At 49.3% G+C, this 26,725-nt stretch overlaps 2 protein-coding genes across 2 annotated transcripts in view; one reads left to right on the top strand and one right to left on the bottom strand.

Annotated features, from left to right (window-relative positions):
* Positions 1-2,720: 2,720 nt before the first annotated feature.
* On the top strand, positions 2,721-25,135 carry RGCC (regulator of cell cycle). Its single transcript, XM_077344081.1, has 6 exons — positions 2,721-2,880; positions 2,999-3,157; positions 12,835-12,942; positions 15,248-15,310; positions 16,721-16,915; positions 25,018-25,135. The coding sequence occupies exons 1-5, from the start codon at positions 2,838-2,840 to the stop codon at positions 16,729-16,731; spliced, it is 384 nt and encodes a 127-aa protein (XP_077200196.1). The 5' UTR covers positions 2,721-2,837; the 3' UTR covers positions 16,732-16,915; positions 25,018-25,135.
* Positions 23,326-26,725, bottom strand: part of VWA8 (von Willebrand factor A domain containing 8) — a 108,539-nt gene continuing 105,139 nt past the window's right edge. The window contains exons 44-45 of the mRNA XM_077344080.1: positions 25,074-25,312; positions 23,326-23,546 (exon numbers count right to left, since the gene is read on the bottom strand). Coding sequence (XP_077200195.1) covers positions 23,438-23,546; positions 25,074-25,312 — 348 coding nt within the window. The 3' untranslated portion in view covers positions 23,326-23,437. The remainder of the gene's footprint in view (positions 23,547-25,073; positions 25,313-26,725) is intronic.

Below are 26,725 nucleotides of genomic sequence, written 5' to 3'. Positions count from 1 at the left end.
GCAGAACGGTTAGACACACAATGAACTGAGTGGCATGTTTGTTCCCCCTGTTTCTCCAGCATCTCTCCCATCCACCCCGTTTATCGTCAAACTGTCGGACTTCCGGTATTTGTTCAGTTCTTTCCTCCATCCCGTGATCTCCCCTTTTCTCGTCCGTGCCTGTCTTCCCCTCTTCCTTGCTTCCCTCCTTCCTTCCTTGCTGCCTTCCTTGTTCTCTCTCTCTTGTATGTCTCCGGCTGTGTCTCTGTGCCTTCATCTCTCCCTCTCCCTCGCTCTCTGTGTGTCTTTGTGTCCTCCCTCCTTCTATCTGTGCACCTATCTATCCAGGCTCCCCTGATCTCCTGTCTGTTTCCCAGCCAGCCCTGTCGCCGGTAACCGTCTGTTTTTCTGTCCTGCCTTCCGCGCCTCGTTCCTGTGTATGTCTCTGGTCTTTCTTTTTCTCTCTGGCTGGATCGCTCCATTTGTGTTTCTGTCTCTGCCTTTCTGGCCCCCATGCAGCGATCTCTCCAGCCAGCCTTCCAGATAGGTCTTAATGTCCTGTCTGTCTGCCAGCCAGAACTGTGTCCTCGAGCTGTCTCACTCTCGGTCTGTCGGGGGGGGAGGGAGGGGCGAGGCATGGAGTTCTGGGGCTGGGGGCTCGTTTCCTGGAGGCGCGTGGTGTCAGCGTTGCTCTTGCACGGCAAGTGGAGGCGGGCATTTTGCAAGCGGCTTGGGAAGGGGGCGGGGAAGAGTCACAGAGCTGTCTGCTGGTCAGCGGCTCCTGATTGGGCCATGTGACCACTGAGTGAAAGTTAAAGTTATGAGGTGGCGCGAAGCTGCTCCACCCCCCCCCCCCCAGCCCTTGCCTCAGTCGGCAGTCTCAAGGCAAAAGGGCAGAAGCAGAATGGTTAGGTGCACAATGAAATGAGGTGTGTTTTTGTTCTCACAGTAGCGACGGAGGAGAGGTCCGGGGGAGGAAGGGTCGGGAGGCGCTTCGCGCTGCCTCAAAATGCAGTCAGTGGGCACCACGGACTGACACTTGGAGGGGCCAATTGGGAGCTGCTGCAGCTCCCGATTGGCTCCCCTTGAGTTTTTATCATGGACAGGCTCCGCCCTTTCTCCGCCCACAATGCCCTTAGGGCTTTATCCCTATCGCTCCCGGAGCGGTTACAGAGATTATCTGCATATAATGCTATATGCAGAGCCAGCTTGGTATAGTAGTTAGAAGCATGGATTTATAATCTGGTGAGCCGGGTTTGATTCCTTGTTCTCCCACATGCAATCAGATGGGTGGCCTTTTGTGTAGCTGATGGTAAGGGACTCTTCCTTACGGCAAGTATCTGGGTGGTTAAGTAGCCTTTTCAGTCCAATTCTTTTCAGGGAGATCAAGGCCATGTCATTGGCATACAGTAGGATGGAAACTTTTTGCTGATGTGACAGGTGGAGGGATAAATTCTGAGCCAGATAGACTATGTCATTAACGTAAATGTGGAAAAGCAAGGAGGCCAGTACACACCCCTGATTTACCCCTTTTCTTACCAGAATTTCATTGGTTAGAGAGCCTGAGGTGGCCATCCTGATTTTTGCATAGGAGTTCCTGCAGCAAAAATAAAAGGCATTTGTCGATATTAATTTTCATCAACTTCATCCAGATTTTGTCTCTGTCAATGGAGTCAAAAAATGTGGATAGGTCAATAAATGCCATGTACAGGGCTCTGGTGAGCCCTTTCATGTGAGAATAAGCAAAATAAAAACTAGCTAGAAAACGGGGCTAAAACAAATAAAATTAATTTCAATAGCAATAAATGTAAAATTCTTCATTTAGCTAGGAAAAATAATATGCATCTCGGTGGCTAAAAAGGCAACCAGTATCTGGGGATGTATTAAAAGAAGTATAGTGCCCAGATCACGTGGAGTGTTCTGGTAAGACCTCCACTCTGATAAGACCTCACTTGGAGTACTGTGCTCAGTTTTGGGGTAAAGGCAAATTTCAGTGCGGAAATGGATGAAAAACTTGACCGTATGCAAATGCAAATTGGAGCCCAAACCTTAGTGCGGAAACAGTCAGGAGTGTTTAGAGGAGGCCTGCAGACCTATCGAAGTGTGTCCCGGAGCCAGCTCCTCTGCCTGTTCTCACCATGATCCATAGATGACTGCAGGCTGGGATCCCAGAAGACGCCTCTTCTGTAGCAGTCGAAGGGAGAACAGACTCGTATCCAGCTGCAGCCACTGGGCAACATGGTACATGGGGAGCATTTCTCTTCCTTCTCCATTGGCCTCCCCTGGGCCTGGGGAGGCAGTGGAGTCTGTGGGTCCTTCAGGGGCTGGCTGCTGCTTCCCAGGCCTGGGGGGGGGGGTGGCAGGGGCAGCAAGAGAAGTTCTCCCGACAAGAAGTCGGCCGATGGCCCCTGTGGCCGAGTCTGCAAAGGTTCCTGTTCTGATTCCTGCAGGGTGAGGCTGCTTCCCCTAGGCCGGTGGTGAGTGGGGGTCAGGAGGGGGCGTGCCGGCGTTTGTCTCTTGGGGCCCTTCTTGGCATCCCCAGGGAACTGTGGGGTCACTGTGGGTGGGCAGGGAGCTGTGAGTGTCCTGCCAAGTGCAGGGGGCTGGACTGGATGACCGTGACCCTGGCGGCCCCCTGCCTAGTCTATGATTCTACATGGGGTGGGAGGACTTCTTCCTAGTTCGACACCGCATTTTCTCGGGGGGGGGGGGGTAGGAAAGGCTGGTTTGGGTGGGGCGGGGCGGGGCGGGGCGGGGGGGACTCTGGCCCTGCCCGCTGCCGCCCTTGGCTGCTGTGCCTCGGAGGCCGCGGGCCAGGCGGAGGAGGCAGCGCTGCGCTCTCGACGGCGCCTCTGGCCATGGAGCCTCTTGCGGGACGGGGCGCCGCCGAGCGCGGCCCAGGTGAGCGGCGGGGGGGGGGCGGGGGGGCGGGGGGGCGTCCTTCCTCCCTCCCTCCCCGGGGCTTCCCCCTCCGCCTCCTGCTCCTGGCGCCGCTGACCGGGGCTTTCCGTCGCTGCAGGGGCCCCGGGCGGGCTGGCCGAGGCGCTGGCCCACTTCGACGCCGTGGCCGAGGAGCTGTCGGGGCGCGGCGAGGAGCGGCCCGGCCGGCGCGAAGAGATCGTCCGGCGGCGAAAGCAGCGGCGCAGCAGCGGCCCGGACGGCGAGCGGCGCGCCGCGAGTGAGGAGCCGCCCTCGGGGGTCGGTCGGTCGGTCCACACGGAAGGGAGGGGAGGGGAGGAGAGAGGGCCGCCTGCCCGGGAAGCGCCCGAAGCCGGGGACGCCGGTGGCCTGTACGGAGCAGCCGCACTCGGGAGACCCCCCCCCCCGGCCTTTTCCAACTGTGCGGAATCAGCCTAGGCTAGGGGACCCCGCGTTGGTCTCAGCCCCGAGGGTGCTTTCCTCACAGGGCAGTCCTGGAAGAGTTCGCTCCGGCCACCTCCCTCCCGGGGCGTCTGCTGTGGGGAGAGGAAGGGAAGGCGACCGGAAGCCGCTCTGAGACTCCTTCGGGTAGAGAAAAGCGGCATCGAAGAACCAATTCTTCTTCTTCTTCAGTAATCTCAGGGCTCTCCCAGCCTCCCCTCCCTCTCAGGGTGTCTGTTATGGGGAGACGAAAGGGAAAGCAATTGGAAGCCGCTTTGAGACTCCTTTGGGTAGAGAAAAGCGGCATCTAAGAACCAACTCTTCTTCTTCTTCTTCTTCTTCTTCTTCTTCTTCTTCTTCTTCTTCTTCTTCTTCTTCTTCTTCTTCTTCTTCAGTAATCTCAGGGCTCTCTCAGCCTCACCCACCTCACAGGGGGTCTGTTGTGGGGAGAGGAAGGGAAGGCGAATGTAAGCAGCTTTGAGACTCCTTCGGGTAGAGAAAAGCGGCAGCTAAGAACCAACTCTTCTTCTTCTTCAGTCATCTCAGGGCTCTCTCAGCCTCCCCTCCCTCACAGGGTGTCTATTGTAGGGAGAGGAAAGGGAAGGCAACTGTAAGCCGCTTTGAGCCTCCTTCGGGTAGAGAAAAGTGGCATATAAGAACCAACTCTTCTTCTTCTTCTTCTTCTTCTTCTTCTTCTTCTTCTTCTTCTTCAGTAATCTCAGGGCTCTCTCAGCCTCACCCACCTCACAGGGGGTCTGTTGTGGGGAGAGGAAGGGAAGGCAAATGTAAGCAGCTTTGAGACTCCTTCGGGTAGAGAAAAGCGGCAGCTAAGAACCAACTCTTCTTCTTCTTCAGTCATCTCAGGGCTCTCTCAGCCTCCCCTCCCTTGCAGGGTGTCTATTGTAGGGAGAGGAAAGGGAAGGCAACTGTAAGCCGCTTTGAGCCTCCTTCGGGTAGAGAAAAGTGGCATATAAGAACCAACTCTTCTTCTTCTTCTTCTTCTTCTTCTTCTTCTTCTTCTTCTTCTTCTTCTTCTTCTTCAGTCATCTCAGGGCTCTCTCAGCCTCACCCACCTCACAGGGGGTCTGTTGTGGGGAGAGGAAGGAAGGCGAATGTAAGCAGCTTTGAGACTCCTTCGGGTAGAGAAAAGCGGCAGCTAAGAACCAACTCTTCTTCTTCTTCAGTCATCTCAGGGCTCTCTCAGCCTCCCCTCCCTCACAGGGTGTCTATTGTAGGGAGAGGAAAGGGAAGGCAACTGTAAGCCGCTTTGAGCCTCCTTCGGATAGAGAAAAGTGGCATATAAGAACCAACTCTTCTTCTTCTTCTTCTTCTTCTTCTTCTTCTTCAGTCATCTCAGGGCTCTCTCAGCCTCACCCACCTCACAGGGGGTCTGTTGTGGGGAGAGGAAGGGAAGGCGAATGTAAGCAGCTTTGAGACTCCTTCGGGTAGAGAAAAGCGGCAGCTAAGAACCAACTCTTCTTCTTCTTCAGTCATCTCAGGGCTCTCTCAGCCTCCCCTCCCTCACAGGGTGTCTATTGTAGGGAGAGGAAAGGGAAGGCAACTGTAAGCCGCTTTGAGCCTCCTTCGGATAGAGAAAAGTGGCATATAAGAACCAACTCTTCTTCTTCTTCTTCTTCTTCTTCTTCTTCTTCTTCTTCTTCTTCTTCTTCTTCTTCTTCTTCTTCTTCTTCTTCTTCTTCAGTCATCTCAGGGCTCTCTCAGCCTCACCCACCTCACAGGGGGTCTGTTGTGGGGAGAGGAAGGGAAGGCGAATGTAAGCAGCTTTGAGACTCCTTCGGGTAGAGAAAAGCGGCAGCTAAGAACCAACTCTTCTTCTTCTTCAGTCATCTCAGGGCTCTCTCAGCCTCCCCTCCCTCACAGGGTGTCTATTGTAGGGAGAGGAAAGGGAAGGCAACTGTAAGCCGCTTTGAGCCTCCTTCGGGTAGAGAAAAGTGGCATATAAGAACCAACTCTTCTTCTTCTTCTTCTTCTTCTTCTTCTTCTTCTTCTTCTTCTTCTTCTTCTTCTTCTTCTTCTTCTTCTTCTTCTTCTTCTTCTTCTTCTTCTTCAGTCATCTCAGGGCTCTCTCAGCCTCTCAGGGTGTCTGTTGTGGGGAGAGGGAGCCCCTTTGAGACTTCTTTGGGTAGAGAAAAGTGGGGTATAAAAACCAACTGGATGGGGGCGGATTGGCCACTCTGGTGATGTTAGATCTGTCGGCCGCCTTTGATGTGCTTAACCAGGAGTTATGAGCCCGCTGCCTCGCCAGGACGGGAATATGGGGTACAGCCCTTAGTTGGCTATGCTCTGTTCTCCAAAACCGGACCCAGGGTGGCCGTGGGGAATGAGCTCCGTTGAGCTCCCTTGTGGAGTTCCACGGGGGGGGGGGTGCGCTCCCCCACTCTTCTAAACATCTTCATGCGCCCTCTGGCCCAGCTGGTTCAGAGTTTTGGGCTGTGTTCTTATCACTGTGCCGATGACACCCTGCTCTGTCTACTCATGGATGGCCACCCAGAGCCCCCCCCCCCACCCTGGAACCATTTGCCAGATGTTGGGAAGCCGCGGCTGGATGGCTTGAGCAGAGTCGCCTGAAACTCAACCCCTCCGAGCCGGAGGTCCTGTGGCTGGGGGAGAAGGGGCAGATGAGGAAGCACGCTTGCCCTCCCTAGCCAGGACGCAACTTACCTTCACATCCCAGGCCAGACATCTGGGAGTGATCATGGGTGCCTCGCTGACCATGGGGGAATTTAGAATGAATTGCTTCCAGTTTTGATAATCATTATACATGCAAACCTTTGCACCATGCATCATCTGGGGCATCACCTTTCCTTGAAATACTTCTGTAAAAGAGAAAAGAAAAAAAAGTTGCTGCAAAGGTTCTTTGAGCCTGGCCAGTCAGCTGTGATGTCCACGATGGGGTTGCTTGAAATACTCCTCCTAAATATCGGAATGCTTTTACTCGTTCAGTTTCATAATTGCCTATCTGCCACCTGTGCTCTGTGTACCTTTTGGAGAAGACAAGGATTTGGGTCTTAATGAAATTAATTGTTAAATCCTTATTATAACATTCCATGAGAGCTCAAAGACCTCTTCTGAGCCCTCCTTCGGTATATGAAAGTATAGCTGTTTCATCAGCATACAATAATGTAGAGATTGTTCTTCCTGCTCTCTTTGGCGCACAGAAATCAGGGTTTGTAAGACAATAAAAGCAGAGCCCAGTGGCACCTTTGAGACCCACAAAGATTTATTCAGGGCGTAAGCTTTCGAGTGCAAGCACTCTTCCTCAGACTGTGATCTCCTTACATGACAGGGAATATATAGCACAAACCAATTCTGTTACATCAGTAGACTGTCTACTGATTCGCAAGAGACTGCCTCATGGAGATGATATAAAAGTTTAAGAAGAGTTGGGTCTTATGTGCCACTTTTCTCCACCAGAGGGAGTCTCAAAGCAAGGATCAGGGACACATCCTTGTTTAACTCCTCTTCCAGCTGAAATCAGTTGAGACAAATGACCCTGTGAGGTCTATGGTTATAAGTCTGTAGTCTATAGTAGATGCTTCTAGTTTCTTCCGAAGTCTATTTCATGAGATGCTATCAAAAGCCATTTTCTAATCTACGAAGGTGACATAAAGTGCTCTGCATGGTTAGGCAGTGTAGTGCTCTGCCAGATGGCTCAGGAACAAGCATTGGTCAATTGTGCCACGTTCCGTTGTGAAGCCCGCTTAACTCCCTGTCAAGACATCCCCAAAGCTTCCAGCACAAGTGTCTCCCCACCATACTTCGCAGGCTCTTTGGGCAGTAATCGGAAGGATCTAATTTCACTCCTTTTTTATATACAGGGATAATTACAGGCAGGCCCAATCTTTGGGGATCTTTCCTGTCTGAGCCATGTAAGTAAAGAGAGCAGCAAGGCCTGGGACCCACCAAGAACAGCGAAAGGGGGAGACTCCTGGTGGGTCTCTATAGCGTAGCGTGTTGTAAAACAAGTCTCCCATGTTTTAGGAGATACCACATAAAGTCGCCTATTGTCAACAGTTTGAAATGCACTAGAAACAATTTTCCAGAGAAGTGAGGAGTCTTTAAGTCTAGCAGCCTGATTGAATGGTGGCAACTTTTTATTAGTGCCTCTCTATTTTTCTTTTTGATTAAGTTTTTGTATTGTTTTAAAGAATAAAGTTCCAGAAGGATTATGCCCATATTTTGCCACCACAGGCCCTTGGCAGGCACGTCCCTGCAGAATCTGCTGCTTTGCGTGTTCTTTTGGGCAGTCTGGCTTAAAGGTCCTGTCCAAGAAAGCCACTGCTGAGCCTGTGGGGAGATTTCTCCCCGCAGGATCCGCTGCTTTGCAGGCTCTTTGGGGCAGGATGGGTAAATGGGGCTGCCCAACAGATCCCAGATCTTTGTAAAGAAATGCATCATGGTTGTGAAAGGGAAAAGTGATTTTGATCGCTTCTATAAGAATTCACTGTTTCGTAGGAGGAGGTCCTGTATTTAGGGAATGTTTTTGAGGTTGGCTGTGAGGCCTAGAATAGAAATGAGAAGAGTAACCATGAATTATTTTGCTTGCCAAAATAAACCTACATTCTTCTGGACTCCAAACTCCTAATTAAGTTTTGCTTCAGCCTTCACAGAATCGGTTCAGGAACCCAGTTTTAATTCAAAGAGTTGGTGTCAGCAAGAATTTTTTGAGAGACTTTTTGACTGCTTGGCACAGGCAGTTATTCCCCAAACCAGCACATGAGCTGGGCCTGTCATGTCAAAACACCCCTCATATATAGCTTCGGTGCAAGTACTGAGGTCCAGTTGGAACCATTCCAGCCAAATGTATGCATGATTCTCAGAATTGAACCAATGAGTCTGAAATATAAGGAAGACAATGTACTACAGCTTATGGTCTGAAAAGTGTCGGGAACCCGCTTGCTAACTGAAAAAACAGGGTGCCCCTTGAAGAAAACGTCACGCCAGGCCGGGTGGACGATACAACAGGAACAAGCTTTATTTCAGCAACGTGGAGTCCGCTGGTATGGAGTAAGAGCTTCCACCGAACTCCAGGTGGAAGCTCTCTTTTATACAAAACCCACCTCCTTTGGCTGTATTGCCCCACCCAGTACTTCCGGAGGGAACATGCTGATACAATCATGACTCATGCACATATGCGAGGTTTTCCGGGGTTCCCGATGGCCCATTTTCCTGGAACAAAGGGCCATCTCCGGGCCCTTGTCAAAAGGTGGAGGGGGACATTGAGGTTCTTTAGCGGCCATTGCCACCTCAACGATCGGGTGGGGCGCCCAGCTGCCGGCTTGCCTGTGATCACCATGCCCTACCTCCGTGATCGCGGGCGCCTCTGATGGCGGGGTTCGGTCTGGTTCCCAAGCCACCAAGGACCGAACCACGACATTCTGCCCCCCCAAAGGTCCATTCTCCAACCCCCCGGGACGGCCAGGATACCGCTTGTGGAAACGTTCAGTGAGTCGGGGCGCAAGGACGTCCGCTGCCCAGACCCATTCCCGGTCCCCCAAAGCGAAGTCCTTCCCGGCGTCTCCTTTCCCGCTCGGGGTTCGGGGGTCGTTTGGGGCGAGAGTTGTCGGGGCCCGGTCTTGGCGCCTCGGCTGACCCGCCTTTGGCCTCCCGGGGGGGTGCGGCGGCCCAACCCAGGCTGGCTTCCAGCTTGGCGACCACGAAACACCACCCCTCCAGTGTAGACAGATCTTCTTCCGTCCCCTTGATCACGGCCCATTCCCTGAGCTTCGGGTTAAGGCCCTCCCGGAAGTACTCGATTTGGGTCTCCTCGTTCCAGGAGAACACCTTGCCTGCTTCCCTCCGGAAAATGTCTATATAGTCCATAACCCCCCTAGTACCCTGTCGAAGTCCCTTGATCCGACTCTTTGCCTTGTCCTCAGCCTGGGGGTCCTGGAATCGTCGGCGGAGCGCGACCACGAAGTCCTGCAGGTCCTGAGTTGCCGGGTCGCCGCGCTCGGCCAACCCCAGGTACCACTGACCCGCCTTGCCCTGGAGACACGAGGCCACCCCCCAGACCAAGTCCTCGGAGTCCTCATACCGGTCTCCATATCTCCGGGCATGCGTCAGCGCGTGGAGGAGGAACTGCGGGAGGTCGTCCGGCGTCCCGTCGAAACGCGCCTTAAGCTCTGGGGGGGAACGTTTTGGAGAGTAGTCCGACCCCCTCCGGATCCGGGATTCTCGGCGTCCGCCGTCTCGTCCTGCTCCGCTCCACCGGCTACCAACTTGCCCAACGACGCCGTGCCGCTCCCTGCCTTGCACGTCGCTCCTGCGTTGGTCCGGCTCTCGCCGCCCCGTCGGCTCACCTGCTCCCCCGAGATCCTCTGCTGTCTCGCCTCTCCGCTGGCCGTCTCGCCTACTCGGGACTGAAAACTGCTCCGGGTCGGGGTCCGGGGCCCGCTCACCAGTGCCGGGCTCGTCCTCGTCGCTGGAGGCGTCCTCACTCGACGCGATCCCCTCCGCCGTTGTATTACCAGTCCCTCCGGGCCCGGCCCGAGCTTGCTCACGGGCTTCAGCTGCCTGCAAGCGCCTGGCCAAGTCCGCCATGGCCCGCCGCAGGTCCTCTAGGGATTCCTCAGGTCTTACCGGGCGAAGCGCCTGCCTCAGCTGGGTGTCCCAGGTTGGGGCCAACCCCCCAGACCTCGGCGCGCTCCCCGCCGTGCTTGGGAACCCCATGGCCCGGCGCCTTCCCTTGGCCGCCGCTGCCGAGGGTCTCGGGGTCCCGGACAGCTGGTCCTGGCCCCCCGATTTTCGGAGGAAATCTCCCGGGGACATTAAACCCATGTTCCCGGGGTTCGTGGGGGTCGAGACCGCCTCGTTGCTTGAAAACGCCATCTCTGGATCCGTCCCGATAAGCGCTCGGATGCGATGCCGACCCTGGAGTTCGGGGGGAAGCTCTTACGATGTCGGGAACCCGCTTGCTAACTGAAAAAACAGGGTGCCCCTTGAAGAAAACGTCACGCCAGGCCGGGTGGACGATACAACAGGAACAAGCTTTATTTCAGCAACGTGGAGTCCGCTGGTATGGAGTAAGAGCTTCCACCGAACTCCAGGTGGAAGCTCTCTTTTATACAAAACCCACCTCCTTTGGCTGTATTGCCCCACCCAGTACTTCCGGAGGGAACATGCTGATACAATCATGACTCATGCACATATGCGAGGTTTTCCGGGGTTCCCGATGGCCCATTTTCCTGGAACAAAGGGCCATCTCCGGGCCCTTGTCAAAAGGTGGAGGGGGACATTGAGGTTCTTTAGCGGCCATTGCCACCTCAACGATCGGGTGGGGCGCCCAGCTGCCGGCTTGCCTGTGATCACCATGCCCTACCTCCGTGATCGCGGGCGCCTCTGATGGCGGGGTTCGGTCTGGTTCCCAAGCCACCAAGGACCGAACCACGACAAAAAGTGAATATAGAAAAATACAATAAACCCACACCCCACCTTGTCTTGGAGGGGAGGGATTATATATCTTGGTATTCTGCAGCAATCTGAAGACAGCAGGAGAACTGCCTAAGTCTTGTGCTCCTGAATTTACTTGGGTGCTTTTGGGGAAAGTAGCTATTGATACCTTTGCTTCCAATGTGTGACTGTCAAAGTTTTGAACCCATGTATTAGGCTACCCATTGGTGTAAACTCTGGGGCAGAATTTGTGATAGGATAGTGAAGCCAACCTATGAGTGATGAGTCATCTGAGTAACTTTGATCATGCAGGAGGGGTGCTTGATTTTACAAGGTCCCTTTCTTGCTGCAGAGATGGGCAAATGGGTTGCCAGCTCTGGGCTAGGAAATACCTGGAGGTTTAGGGCTGGAATCTAGGGTGGGTGGGGGTCAAGGAGAGAAGGAATCTTACCACAGTCTAATGCTCTAGTCCACCCTCCAAAACAGCCTTTCTTTCCAGGGGAACTGGCCTTGGTCATAGGAAGGATCCGCTGGAGGTTTGCAACCTTAACAAATGGTCCTTTCTGGGATGAAGATTCTGTTACTCTGGGAAAGTGCACAGGCTGTGTTGGTGGTTTGTGGGGAGGGGGTTAGGGAGGACAAGAGCTGTTTGTTCCCACTTGAGATGGTCTACAGCAGCGGTCCCCAACCTTTTTAAGGTTGAGGACCGCCTCCGGAGGTGGGGAAGAGCCAGCGGCCCGGGTGCCGCGCATGCACGTTTTCACCACCAGGGGGCGCTAACACGCATGCGTGGCACAAGCTCCGCGCATGCATGTTTGTGTCTGCTGACGTGCTGGTGGCCGCGCCTGCCCCCCTCGCAGCAAGAAGCTAGCTGGGCCGCAAGCGAAGTGGATGCTTTGGCGGCCGCTTCACTCGCGGCCTGGCGAGTTTCTCGCTGCAGGGGGGGGGAGAGGCAGGCGTAGCTGGCGGCAGCCCGTTACTGAGGCCTTCACGGCCTGGTAGCGGGCCGCAAACTGGGGGTTGACGACCCCCGGTCTACAGAGAATCAGAGTCCAAGTAGCACCTTTAAAACCAACCAAGATTTATTCAAGGCGTGAGCTTTGGTGCTACTGGACTTGGATTTTATTGTGCTACTTCAGACCAACACGGCTACTCATTTGAATCTACGGAGAATGTACATTGTTTGGGTCAAGATTCTTCTTAATAAGAATATTTTCACCCAATAAACAGCTGCCTTTGCTGAATGTTTCCACCCCTCTTTGGAACAGAACTGTGGCATCACACCTGGACTGTGTTCTCATCCACTGGGGAAGTGGAAAGTCCCTAACAGGATGGTCCTGATGAGAGTCAACAAAGAAGCCAGGCGTTTATTCCGAGACCGGAAAGAGAACAGGAGCAAACAGCAGCTGCCCTCCCCTTACCTTAAACTCACTTTCTCAGTTATCTGTGCCATTTCCTTGAAGGTGAAGGAGTTTCTACCCTAACCCCCCTTATGTATATCCTCCTGTAACTAAAACATTGAGGAGAACACGGTAGGGATTATTTCATTGTCAAAGGAAGCTTACAAAGATAACAAGATGGAGGAGCTGTGCTTACGTTTAGATTAGATGGCCCGATAGGTGCAGATCTGAGCGTCCCGTGTGTCTGTTCATCTCTCGGTGCTGAGACACTCGCCTTTCCTCAAGGTAATGTTCCTGCCCTTTTAGTAATAGGAGAGATAACACAATACTGGAGAGCACTGGGGAAATGGCAAAATGGCAGCCACAGGAGGCAGAACCACGTGCACAAGCTCAAGCTCAAGGGGAAGAAGAGAGGAAGTTAAAATATATCGGGAAAGAGAGAGGACAGAGAATGAAACCAGACCTGCTTCTGCTGCTGCTGCTGTCCTGTGAGGCCTCCGTGCCAGTGGCAGGCCCTGAAGGAGCCCAGAACTTACCAGTTTAGGTCTCCGTATTTAATGGCTGTAGTTCTCCCTCTTGACTGAGCGTTGTAGCCCAGTCAGAATGGTATGTCTGTGTCGCCAACCTTCTCGGTTGCTCATGGAGATTGGAAAGCTCTAAATGCTGGGCTTGTCTTACGCAGGTGCAGATTTACTCGACGCAAACAGCTCCGACCTTCGTGACGAACAGTTGAACTCTCCCGCCCTGTCCGCTCCAACTGCAGCCTCATCTGTCGTAGCTACTCACAAAGGTAACGTCATAACTTTTTATTTTAGGAGGCAGTTTCTTAATTCTGAGTTGCACACTTGTCTTCCTAAGCGCATGTTTTGTCATGAGACTTCTTCCTGTTCTATGCAAGCACAGGTCTCTCTGCGGATCTGGACACTGCGACATGCCATCTCTCGGGGTTCAGCCAGTCTTTCGCTGGCCAATGAGTTCTTTACAGAGGAGAATGGAAAAATGAGCTCTAGGGGCTGATATTTGATTATAAAAAACCTGGATTTCCCCCCAGATATTTGGGCCTTATGTGTAAAGAAACATTAACATAAATAACCCACAAAACTACCTTCAGAATGTAAAGAAAACTGTAATGGGTTTTGGGGGGGGGAACCCACATTTACGCCTGTTCCTGATTTTAGTCTCCGCATTTATGTTTCTGTATTAAACATGAATGAGTAAGCGTTCACCATGCTGGGACTTCTGTAGCCGAGAAACCCAGAGAGGCCCACTCATGCATTGCAAAACAGAAAAAAGATAGAAAAGCGCTGTTCCAAATGAGTCCTTGGTGTGCCAAAATAGAAATATTTAAATAAGTATTATAGATTTTGTTGCTCTTACTGTATATCGACTTGGATTGAGACTATTTTATAGATGTTTTAAAGGAGGGGAATGTGAGGCTGTGGGCAACCCTGGTCTGTCCTGTATCCCTGAGACGAGGTACATAAACCTAGCACATGGCACATTGTTTGACAAACCACTTGCTGCCCATCAAGCCTCAGAAAATGCTGGTATACAAATAAACCCAGCGAGCACAACTGGGAGAGATTTAAGCTGATCCTGCCTTGAGCAGGGAGTTGGACTAGATTAGGGGTAGTCTAACTGCGACCCTCCAGGTGTCCATGGACTACAATTCCCATGAGCCCCTGCCAGCGAATGCTGGCAGGGGCTCATGGGAATTGTAGTCCATGGATATTTGAAGGGCCGCAGTTTGATTACCCCTGGACTAGATGGCTGGATGGCCCCTTCCCACTCTAGGTTTCTAGGATTAGATTCAGGCCAGCCTCATATTGAGTGTTAAACCTTGGTGGGCCTGTGTTTTATTATGAACTGAGCTGGAACTTGGCATCAGCACCTTTAGACCTTCTGGTGTACTGATGGTATCTGAGGGACTGCCTGTCACTCTATGCCCCCCGCAGGGCTTTAAACGCTCTGCAGGCGTTAATTTGTTGGTGATTCCCGGCCCAAGACAGGCACGCCTGACCTTGGCCAGGGCCAGGGCCTTTTCAGTCCTGGCCCCAACCTGGTGGAATGAGCTCCTGGGTGAGCTGCGGGCCTTGTGGGAGCTTTCCGCATTATGCAGGGCCTGCAAAACGGAGCTGTTCCACCAGGTCTTTGGCTGAGGCCAGGGCAGTGAGGAAGATCACTGGAAGATCATGCCCCCCCCCCCCCAGGGTTGGTGTTAGCACCTGGGCGTTGCCAGCTATGCCCTCTCTCCTCCCCAATAGTGGGTATCAGTCTTGGGTGTGGGGCTTGTTTTATTTATTGCCTGTTGTTGTGTATTTTATATCGCATCAGTCTGTCCTTTTAATGGGGATTGTATGGGAGTGGCAAGAGCCTCTTGTGGCGCAGAGTGGTAAGGCAGCTGTCTGAAAGCTTTGCCCATAAGGCTGGGAGTTCAATCCCAGCAGCCGGCTCAAGGTTGACTCAGCCTTCCATCCTTCCGAGGTCGGTAAAATGAGGACCCAGCTTGCTGGGGGGTAAACGGTCATGACTGGGGAAGGCACTGGCAAACCACTCCGTATTGAGTCTGCCATGAAAATGCTGGAGGGCGTCACCCCAAGGGTCAGACATGACTCGGTGCTTGCACAGGGGATACCTTTACCTTTACCTTTATGGGAGTGGCAGGCAATAAATCAAATTAAATAATAATAATAATCAGGGATTTGTTGGCTGAAAGAGCCACCAGCATGAGCAGAAGGCAGGGCTTAAGCTTCTCTGGGGCCACGTCTTCTCACCTGGCTCCTCCTCCTCCTACCTGGCTACCGAGGGAGAGTCAAGGGCCTCCTACCCTGCCTTGGGTCGTTGGGCTCTCTTCAGTGCTTTTTGGAGCATTTAAACGAAGGCGCTGTTTCCTTGAGATGACGCAGATGGCGTAAAAGAGAGGCCAGAAGCGGCTGCATGGAATAGAACATTGACGGGAGCCTTTCTTGCCCATCAACTCTGATCAAATATGAATCCCAAGAAACTCAAGTGTCCATGTGCACATTCTTCTATTTTTTTGTCTTATTCAACAAGTACCGTGAATTCAAGATGGTGTGCATTTTTCATTATTCCAGCAAAGCTTGGAGACACAAAAGAGCTAGAAGACTTCATTGCTGACCTTGATAGAACCTTGGCAAGTAAGTAAAAATAACGGGAAGCCTACCGTGAAGAAGGTGGCTGGGGAAGTGTTGCTGCATTATGATTGTTAGATAGATCCTCTCCTCTGAATGGCTGTGCTTTCCTCAGGCACAAAAGAGTCTTGCCTTGGAGGAGCAGAAGTCTCTTCTGCTAGTGGACAAGTCCTGCGTGCCAGGGGAAGGGGCCTGGACTAAAAGCAGGGTCCCCTGTGGGACACCCCTGAAATTCTGACTCAGGGGGGTGGGTGCAACCCTAGCATGGCTGCCAGAGGAGTCAGAGTCACATACACAGGCCCAAGTGCTGCGGAGAAGTGGGGCAATTAAACATTCATTGGGAAAGAGGTGAGAGAGAATAAAAGGAGCATTGAATAAGGGAGACTTTTAAAAGCCCCCATGGCCACACCCACTTTCTAAAATCATTTGGTAGGTACCAAGAAATGCCTGGCAAGCACTGTGTTTGGGACTTCTGCATTAGAGGAAAACAGCACAGTAAGGAAAACAGACTGTTGGATCCAACCCCATGTCACTCAGATATTGGCCGTGCATACAAGGAACACACATTGTCCCAAACATAGGGATTTGAGCCCTCAGGGCTGAGTGACCGCTCTTCAGGGGCCTGAGAGTCATGGCGGGGGGGGGGCAGTGTGTGAATTAGAATCATAGAATCATAGAATTACTGACATCTTCCTGGGTTGTAATGATTAGGAGTGCAGACTTCTAATTTAGCAAAACAGGTTTGATTCCATGCTCCCCTACATGCAACCAGCTGGGTGACCTTGGTCTCACCACAGCCCAGTTTTCTGGCAGAGCAGGAATCTCAGGGCTCTCTCAGCCACACCTACCTCACAGGGTGTCTGTTGTGGAGAGAGGAAAGGGAAAGCGATTGGAAGCCACTTTGAGACTCCTTGGGGTAGAGAAAAGCAGTATATAAGGACCAATTCTTCTTCTTCTTAGGGCTCTCTCAGCCTCTTCTCCCTCACAGGGTGTCTATTGTGGGGGGAGGAAAGGGAAGGCGAATGTAAGCCGCACTGAGACTCCTTCAGGTAGAGAAAAGAGGTATATAAGAAGAGGGTACAAAAAAGGAGGCTCTTCTTTTTCAAGCCACCATCCTTAAACTGATATTCAGCAGGAATAAAATTAGAGTCCAATGGCATCCTTTAAGACCAGTCAAGATTTATCCAAGTTATGAACTTTGATGGCTTTAAAGGTGCCATTGGACTCAAATTTTGTTCTGTTACTTCAAGACTATACAGCTACCCACCTGAATCTATCTTTCACAAAAATGGTTGAGAAGAATACTAAAATGCTTAAGAACTTAAAACAGTGTAAGATGAAGAAGAGTTGGTTTTCACTACCCAAAGAAGTCTAAAAGTGGCTTACAATTGTCTACCCTTCCTCTCCCCTCAACAGAAACCCTGTGAGGAAGGTGAGACTGAGGGAGCTCTGAGAGAACTGTGGCTGGCCCAAGGTCACCCAGATGGCTGCATGTGGAGAAGGAGTGGGGAATCAAGCCCAGTTTTCCAGATTAGAGGCTGCTGCTCTTAACCACAACATCACGCTGCGGGTTGATGACAAAATAATATTTTGACTGGCAATCTGTTACAGGTATGTGAAAAAGCTGTTTTGGCAAAAGCTGTTTTGGGGGCTGAGCTGACCACCCAGATGGAAGTCAGAGAAGTCTGCATCCTGCATTTGTTGCCGGCCATTTCCTCCTGCCCTTGGAAGCACTCATAACTGTTATGTCTTTTCCCACAGGTACAAATAACAAATTTCCTGGTGTACTATAATATGTAGTTCAAGATTAATATATATGTATTTGTAATTTTATACAGCAGACTTTAATACATTCTTGTTTTGTTTTTACAATATATTTTCATGTCCAATTAAACTCTGAACTGGAATTTTTTAAAAAGATGCTTAAAGGTTGGGAAACATGCTGTTTTCAAATTCATCCTTCTCTCTAAGATGCTCCTAGGAGTTCACTTGGGTATTCTTCATTCCGGCACTGGTTAACCCAGTTTTTGCAGAAATACGTGGTCATTCAGGCTGCCCTTGGCTCTTTTATCCCACTCTTGGCATATACAAAATATGTGATGATGTTACTACGGATCATTCTCTACACCTTTCCCCACATTGAGGTAAATTATCTCTCCAAAATGAAGCTCCCGTCTCACCCTGTCACCTCGTCTCTGGTCTTGTTCAGCCCTGGGAGCTGTACAGACTGCTTTTATTATAACAACAACAACAACAACAACAACAATAGAAACAACAACTTTATTTTTATAGCCTGCCCTTCCTGGTTGGCTCAGGACAGGTAACAAGAAGGCATATCCAATTGACTTTTGCATTGATAACAAACCCTTTGTCAGAATGGCACTGAGGCTTTTTTCCCCAAACAAAATATTTTATTTACAGAGAGGGAAAAGTAGTTGGAATGGAGGAATCATCTCTCCTTGAACAGGCTGGGTTTTTCACAGCTTCTAGGTCTTACAGACTTTTCAGTTGTTTAGAGACTTTCCTTCAGATGGTATGAATTCTTTTTAACTGAGAGGTTTATTGCAATGTGTTTATCTCAAAACACATTCATTTTACTTTGATCTTGGTGCATTATTCTGAACCACTCTGGTTCATAGAAAGTGGGCACCTTCAGAATGTATCACAAATTTCTCTCTTTCTGGAGGAATAGAGCTCTGCGTCATAGAACCATAGAATCAAGAGTTGGAAAGTACCTCCAGGGTCATCCAGTCCAACCCCCTGCACAATGCAGGACATCACAACTACCTGCCTATCCACAGTAACCCCAGTTTCATCCCCAAGTGATTCCCCCCACCAAAAATCTCCAGAATGCAGTCTGACCTGGAGGGGATTAACCTCCCATCCCACAGTGGCAATCAAGCAATTCCCTGGGTATGCAAGGAAGGGCCACAAGAGACAAACCCTGGCACATCCCTTCCTGCCCACCCACTCACCATCTGCCTAAGTTAATAAAATCAGCATTTCTGTCAGATAACTTTCCTCATATGACTTGGTCTCCCAACCCCTCACCATCTTTATAGCCTTCTTCTGGACACACTTCATTTTCTCTACATCTTCAGTTGTGGTGCTCAAAACAGGACTCCAAGTGAAGTTAGAAAGTGAAGTCTTACCAGAGCCAAGTAAAGTGGTAACATCACCTCGCATGATCTGGATATTATACTTCTTTTAATACAGCCCCAAATCCTTTTTGCCTTTTTAGCTACTGAGTCACCCTGCTGACTCATGTTCAGTGTCTGGTCTACTCAGATCCCCAGATCCTTTTCACACATGCTACTGCCCATCCCATAGTGATGTATTTGATTTTTCCTACATAAATGCAGAACATTTTTTATATTTAGAATTCATTTTATCAATTTTAGTCCAATTTTCTAGCCTGTCAGGATCACCCTGTATCCTGATTCTGTCTTCTGGTGTGTTTGCCGCCCCTCCCAGTTTAGTGTCATCTGCAAATTCAATAAGCACCCCCTGTATTTCTTCATCCAAATCATTTATGAGTATGTTGACAAATCCCAGGACAGGGCCCAGGACAGATCCCCGAGGCACTCCACTCATCACCCCTCTCCAGGAAGATGACGAACCATTTACAGGCACCCAGTGGGTGTGATCTGTCAACCAGGGCAGATTCTGCACTTATTTTGTTTATGCCATTGTGGATCCTGCTGAATTCAGATTGATTTGAATTCGGGTTCTAATACCCCCCATTGAAATAGAAAGTGTGCTGCACTTGATTGGAGAAGCTCAGAAGGGGGGAAACCAAGCGCAGCAGGAGCCTCTTTTTTTCTTGAAAGGGAGTGGGTTGGATTGGAGACAGCAGAGGAGGGGGGGAATTAAGAGGTAAATCTCTGCTGAGAGATGTTAGGGCTTCTGGAGCACGGTCACTTTAAGACAAGCCTTGCAACTGAGAACCAGGAAGATTCCTTTGCTCCCAGCATGGAGCAGTAAGTTAATTCACAAAAAGGAGCCATGTACACATTTACTCATGGCGGTCTTTTAAATATCGAGGGTTATATCCTCCAGGATATTGTGGCGGAAAGGTAGGGTCATCACGAATCAATCATGCATGTTGCAGAGGGACACTTTAAAGTGCTCAAAATCAAAATGCAAATTGAATTCAGTGTAGACGGGAGGAATTCATTCAAACTGGGATTGGGTAAAAAGCCCGTGTAGGCTATACCCAGCTGTCGATCCATCTAACAGTAATAGGATCCATATCACATTTTACCAACTTGCCAATAAGAATATCATGCGAAACCTTATCAAAATCCTTACTGAAATGAATGTGATCTAGCAAGATAGTAACTTACTAAAAAAAGAGATAGTCTGACATGACTAATTCTTGAGAAAGCCATGCTGAATCTTAGTAATTACAGCCGCCTGCTCTAGCTGCTCAAGGACCAACTTGTTTGATGATTTGTTTTAAAATTTTGCCACCTAGTAGGCGTCAAACTGCTGGGTTGGTCATTACCTGGATCCTCCTTTTTCTTCTTCTTGAAGATGGGGACAACATTTGCCCACCTCCAATCTTCTGGCACTTCTCCTGTTCTCCAAGAATTGTAGAAGAAGAAGAGTTGGTTCTTATATGCCTTCCCTTTCCTCTCCCCACAACAGACAACCTTGGAGGTAGGCAAGGCTGAGAGAGCCCTGATATTCCTGCTCGGTCAAAACAGCTTTATCAGTGCTGTGACAAGCCCAAGGTTACCCAGCTGATTGCATGTGGGGGAGCATGGAATTGGTGACATCCCAGCCTTAGCTTTCATACCAGTTGGGCAAGGTGGTGAATGAAGATATTAAACAGGATTGGAGAGAGGACCACTCCTTGTAGGACTCCACATGTGAGTTGGTGGTGGCTTGAAGATATCTCTCCTTATTGCTACCCTGTATCCACGATCAGCCATTGAAGGGCTGCCCCCATATTCTGGCTTCATCGTGGGGAATTAGCACTGAAAGACCTTTTTCCACTACATTTTTGCTAGAGTCAGATCTTTATTTAGCATCGTTATTCAGCTACAAAGAGACCCTTATTTATTCTTTATAGCATCTGAATTGGGGAAACAACTTCTGATTGTTCATGCATGAGTCGGGCCATGGCAGATGGCTGGGTAAAGCTGCATTTCAGTGCTTGCCAACGTTACTAAACTGGGAGAGACCAGAAAACTCTGACTGGCCAGCATTGTAGGCGAAGAAGAAGGAATGATGAATGTGTCCCAACTTAGAGTGCATCCTAAAAAGAGAGGCATCATGAGTAGATGCAGAAATTCCCTTTTCTTACTCTCTCAGCCTGCAGCTGTGACATCCAAGCTCTTGTAAGAAAAAAACAGTGGGAACGTGGACTGATGTGCATTTGCACTTTCAGCTGTGGCCCTGACCCCAAAGCCCTGGGATCCGTAGCTCCTCTTGGGCCTCCCTCCATGCCTGTCTGTTCTCACCCATATTGTCAACGATTCTAAGTCCCACTATTATCTCTTACAAATTCTCTTCACCTTTCCAGTGGGGACTCTTGAGGCAAATTGTTCTAATATAGCAGGCTCTTGGTCTCAAGTTATGTGGTGCTGTGAGATTGCCAGTGGTGGTACAGTATCTGCAAGGGTAAATGAGATGCCCCCCCCCCCGTTCTGTTTATTGGCTGGCCTGTCCCTACGCTCAGTTCTTTGCTCTTTAAAGCAGGACTTTGAGCCCTGTCCCTCGGTGCTTTCTGGTATGTAGGGAGGCAGCTAATCCAGCCCTACGTGGTGGGGTGGCAGACTCTGAAGCTTTGGCCACTGCTTCATCCTGCAGTTGGACAAGGCCAGTGGTTTTCTGTGAGCCAAGGTTTGGACACGTGTGATCCAGGCAAGTCCCTTTTCTAAGGGCTGTTTCAAGGTGTTTTGTTGCCCCGCTTAGATGTAGCCATCCCTTCCAGGGCCTGCAGTGCTGATGGAAATGCCTGGCAGTCTCTTGACAAGGTCTTGGCCAGCTGATGCCAGCCTAGGTCGCGAGCACAGTCACTTTCCATGTGGCTGACATCTGAGAGGTGTGAGAATCTCCAAATATTCCCAAGAATCAGATTTCATTTAGGAAAAGAAAGCTCTTTATTGGAGAAATAATATTCAGAACATGACAGGGTTTTTGCTAAGACTGGGGAATCAAACCCAACAATTCCTTATCTGTCCTTTGCTCCCAGCCCCTCCCAGCACCCTTTAAGCACAAAAAGTCCTTGTGGATGAAATGGACAGTCTCTGGCGCTCAAGGCCGCGGAGAAGATAGAGATCCCCAAGCACAACACTTGTGTGTGCGTGTGTGTGTTTCTGTGTGTAAGAATGGGCCCAGTGCATTCATTCCTAAGATCTAAGACAGGATGGCTAGCCTAAAGGATCAAAGAGGTTGCTGAGGACACAGGCATAATTGGCAGAAGCATGCAAATGAGAGGAACCAGGCCCCATGGCAAAAGCATAAATCATAGTTTTGACAAGAGGGACCTTAGTCCCTGTTCCCCTCAGCCTTGTCATCTGGGAAGCCACCTGCATCTGGCAAACACCTGGAGATTTGTAGGCAGTGCTTTGGGAGAGAAGGTTTGGGGGACTGGAAGGATTTTGTGCCCTGCGATTTCACACCCCATGAGAGCATGTCCAGGTCAAAGACACTTTGTCTCTCTGTGAGTTTCTTTCTTTCTTTCTTTCTTTCTTTCTTTCTTTCTTTCTTTCTTTCTTTCTTTCTTTCTTTCTTTCTTTCTTTCTTTCTTTCTTTCTTTCTTTCTTTCTTTCTTTCTTTCTTTCTTTCTTTCTTTCTTTCTTTCTTTCTTTCTTTCTTTCTTTCTTATACCCCACCCCTCTCAACAATAAAAACAACCTTCCCCCCAATTAAAACATAGCAATCAAACCCCATGAATAACCAAGCAAGGCAGACGGCAGACAAAAACCAAAAACAACTCCCCAGTTCCCATCACGCCCCTAGGGTCATGCCATAAATGGCATATTATGGATAAAAAATGGGCAGTCAGACGTCATAGATAAATCGAAAATTTAAATCCCCTTCTCAAATCTGTCTCCCCCTACTTTTCCTCCCATATTTTGTCACTTGTAAGCTTCTTTATGCATGTGCTCTACATGTCATAGTAACCGTGGATCCTAAATATTTATCCTGGTATAACGAGCTGCTGTCCAGTTTCGTTTCAATCAACCATATGAGGGGGGGAAGGGGGAGAGGTAGCCTCACAAAATCTTCATATTTTTCTCAGTGTTAAGGTTCCTGGCCCATAGTTTCTCCTAGTCTCCATGGTATACCATAGAAGGGTTGACTGTAGATAGGCACACCATAGAGCATCCATTATCTGTTGCCACTCTAGGACTTCTGCGTGTCCTGCATTCTATAGTATACCATGGAGTCAGCCATCAAAAGCTGCCATTCCCTCCAGGGGCTCTGATCTCTGTAGACTGGAGATCAGCTTGCTCACCTGGGAGTTGGTCACCCTGCATATCACCCTAAGGACTCATTTAGACCTCACAACTGAGAAAAGGGCAAGGAGCCTGTGCCAAGAGGCCTACAGGTGAGGCCTCAAATGCCGTCAAAATCCTGGCCTCCCTGTTCAAAGCTCCCACCAAATTTACATCAGACTGTATCATTTCTCTCTCTGTAAGATGAAGGCAGCATGGAATTAATTAAGGCATCTATTATGGATTTTAAAGCTATCATGTTTTATTGAATGATTTTTTTTAATGTTGTTACCTGAACCCCAGGGAAGGGCAGGCCGCAAATAAAGTACTATTACTGTACCAGTTACTTCAAATCTTGTCCTGTGCATTTGGAAACATGAGGAATATTCTGGCCCTCAAATTATCCAGATTCATCCCAACTGACAACCGTGACAAATATCCTTTTTTAGCCTCTCTTTTATGACATACAACAAATCCTCACTAGAAATCTTTTAAGTTCAGAAGGGCTGACTGTAGATATTTTTAAAACCAGACTCTGTGCCAGAGAGTCGCAGAATGTCTGTGGACAAGTTCATTCAAGTACAATATTTATTTCTATATAAAACGTCATAACATTAATTGTCCAATTGTTAGATCATCTTCGGGATTATTTTGAGCCGCTTCCCATGTTTCCAAGTTATTTCTAGGTGCCGGACAGCATGGTGGAAGTGAAAATCTGCTGCAGAATCTGTGGTATTTCCTTCGTATCCATGGCAATAAAAGCCCGGCCTGCTGGCAGCGTCCTCTGCAGTCTACAGGCCAGGGAGAGAAAAGGGTCAGAACACTGCAAATCACACCTCCAACAGCCTGACTTGGATGGCCCCAAGCACCACATTCGCAACAGCATAGCGGGGTCAGCCCTGGTCGGTCCTTGGGTGGGAGACCACCATGGATATGCAGGGTTCTTATGCACAGAGAGGCAATGGCAAATCTCTTGCCTTGAAAACCGTATGGCAGGGGTGGGCAAACTGTGGCCCTCGAGATGTCCATGGACTACATCTCGAGGGCCACAGTTTGCCCACCCCTGCCCTATGGGGTTGAGTCAGGCTGAGAGCATTTTCCACCAAGGCCCCTGTGAGTGCTCAAGGTCTTAGAATAAGGTGTGAGCTTTAGAGCATGTAGATGCAGTGTCATCTGCTTGCTCACCTCTTTTGCCCAGGAGATCTGCAGGGGAGGAAGAGCCACAATTGCCTGGCCTGAGTTCTTGGAAAAAGGGAGGGATAACTATGCAAGAAGCCCAGGGCTCATGTCACAGGGGGCTTCCTATTAAGCAGATGCTGCCCCCAACTAATGAAGGACTCAGATGAGTGGTTCTGTCTTGCCAGAGATACTTGCTTGGGTAAGCAGATTTCTGCACAGCATATTACAACATCAGGCAGAACAGTGAGAGGGAAAGTGTTATGCAGAGAGTGTGAAGACACAGGACTCTTCGAAATCCAGGCAGATTCTGTTCCACACTCGTTTTACTCCCTCTAGTGATCAATTTGATATTGCATCACTGATTGTCCTGCTGTTCACAGCAAGGGAAATGAACATAAGCCTCTGTAGGGTAGAAAACAATTTGAAAATTTTAGGATTAATATTTATTGAAATTAAAATCCCAAGGCTTCTCGTGTAGCCTCAATAAAATCGATGCCTACCTGCATATTAATCCCTCCACTGACCAGGTGTGTTTTGGTGTTACCGCCTTTATCAAGGGGTCAGGCATCAAATATAACCAGCATACATAAAATACAATCAATGCCAGAATTGCCATATCCAGTTAGCTCCTTTACGTAAAATGGTATGATATCAAATGATATATTCAGGGCACTGTGGACCTCTGAAAAGAAGGGCCTGCTTTTGAAACATTGGAGGCCTCAGATGTATCTGGCCTTCTGGTCCACAGAACTGACTGGTAAGTAAGAAGCATACACGTTTTTTTGAAAACGTTTCCCTCATTGATTTATATCATTCTATTGTAACACAGCTTTCCTTTTATTCCCCTTTCTGTAGTGTCCAGAGTATATAATATAATTTTATGTATAGGATATAACTAAATGTAACAATTCTTGTGATTTTTGTATTTTGTGCATGCTGTTTTTATTTGATGCCAGATAAAGGTGGCAATGTTGAAATACATCTGATCAGTATGCAGGTAGGCATTGACTTTATTGAGGCTATGCTATAAGCCTTGGGTTTAAATATTAGTGCTAAATGTTAAAATTGTGTTCTACCCCACAGGGTGAAAATGAGCATGTGGACAGCCTTTTCCCTGCTCCATTGAATTAGTTACTCACCTGCCGGCCTGGTCCCCCAAGGACCCAATGAATATAGTGAAGGCATTCACTTGTGGATTGATGGTCAAGGCCTCAGCAAACCTGGCTGGTGGGATTCCATACCGCTCCAGGTTGGCATCGCTTAAGACTATGACAAAGTACTCATCAGCTTCTTCCTTGGCTATCTCCCGGATTGCGTGCTCTGTGCCTTCTAGGGTATGGTCTCCACTCATACAGAACTGGGCGTGGGCATGCATAATCTGGGAAGGAGGATGACACGAGAAAACCAGCAAAGAGTCACGGAACTGATACTGGTGTTCACTTGTTGCAGTCTCAAGCATTTGTACCCCAGGTGCTCAGCCCACCATTTCCCCCAACAGCTAACAAGTCAATTCAATAAATAACAATACTTGGGGCAGGAAGGAGCAAGCACTCAGTGGCTTAGAATCCATTCAGAACACCTTCATGAGACGCTTCTTTGTTGTTGTTGTTAGTTGCAAAGTCGTGTCCGACCCATTGCGACCCCATGGACAATGATCCTTCAGGCCTTCCTGTCCTCTACCATTCCCCGGAGTCCATTTAAGTTTGCTCCGACTGCTTCCTCTAATCCCGCCTTTCTCATGATGTGCTCCACATACAAGTTAAATAGGCAAGGCGACAGTATACAGCCTTGCCGGACTCCTTTCTCAATTTTGAACCAATCAGTGATTCCATGTTCAGTTCTCACTGTTGCTTCTTGACCTGCATATAAGTTTCTCAAGAGACAAATAAGATGCTCTGGTATTCCCATCTCTTTAAGAACTTGCCACAATTTGTTGTGCTCCACACAATCAAAGGCTTTAGCATAGTCAATGAAGCAGAAGTAGATGTTCTTCTAGAACTCCCTAGCTTTCTCCATGATCCAGCGTATATTGGCAATTTGATCTCTAGTTCCTCTGCCTCTTCGAAATCCTGCCTGTACTTCTGGAAGTTCTCGGTCCACGTATTGCTGGAGCCTGGCTTGTAGGATTTTGAGCATAACTTTGCTAGCATGAGAAATGAGTGCAACGGTGCGGTAGTTTGAACATTCTTTGGCATTGCCCTTCTTTGGGATTGGAATGTATACTGACCTTTTCCAATCCTGTGGCCATTGTTGAGTTTTCCAAATTTGCTGGCATATTGAGTGTAGCACTTTTACGGCATTGTCTTTTAAGATTTTGAATAGTTCAACTGGAATGCTGTCACCACCACTAGCTGTATTGTTGCTCAGGCTTCCTAAGGCCCATTTGACTTCACATTCCAGGATGTCTAGCTCCAGGTCAGTCACTACCCCATTGTGGTTATCAGGGATGTTAAGCTCGCTCTTGTATAGTTCTTCTGTATAATTTTGCCACCTTTTAAAAATCTCTTCTGCTTCTGTGAGGTCCCTACCATTTTGGTCCCTTATCATACCCATCTTTGCATTAAACGTTCTCTTCATATCTCCAATTTTCTTGAAAAGATCTCTGGTCCTCCCCATTCTGTTGTTTTCTTCTATTTGTTTGCACTGTTCATTTAAGAAGGCATTCTTATATCTTCTAGCTTTTCTCTGGAATTCTGCATTCAGTTGGGTGTATCTTTCTCTTTCTCCCTTGCCTTTCACTTCCCTTCTCTCCTTAGCTATTTGTAAAGCTTCCTCAGACAGCCATTTTGAT

Source organism: Paroedura picta, chromosome 6 (genome assembly GCF_049243985.1).
Source record: "Paroedura picta isolate Pp20150507F chromosome 6, Ppicta_v3.0, whole genome shotgun sequence".
Lineage (NCBI taxonomy): Eukaryota > Metazoa > Chordata > Lepidosauria > Squamata > Gekkonidae > Paroedura > Paroedura picta.
This window is presented reverse-complemented; position numbering and strand designations above follow the sequence as displayed.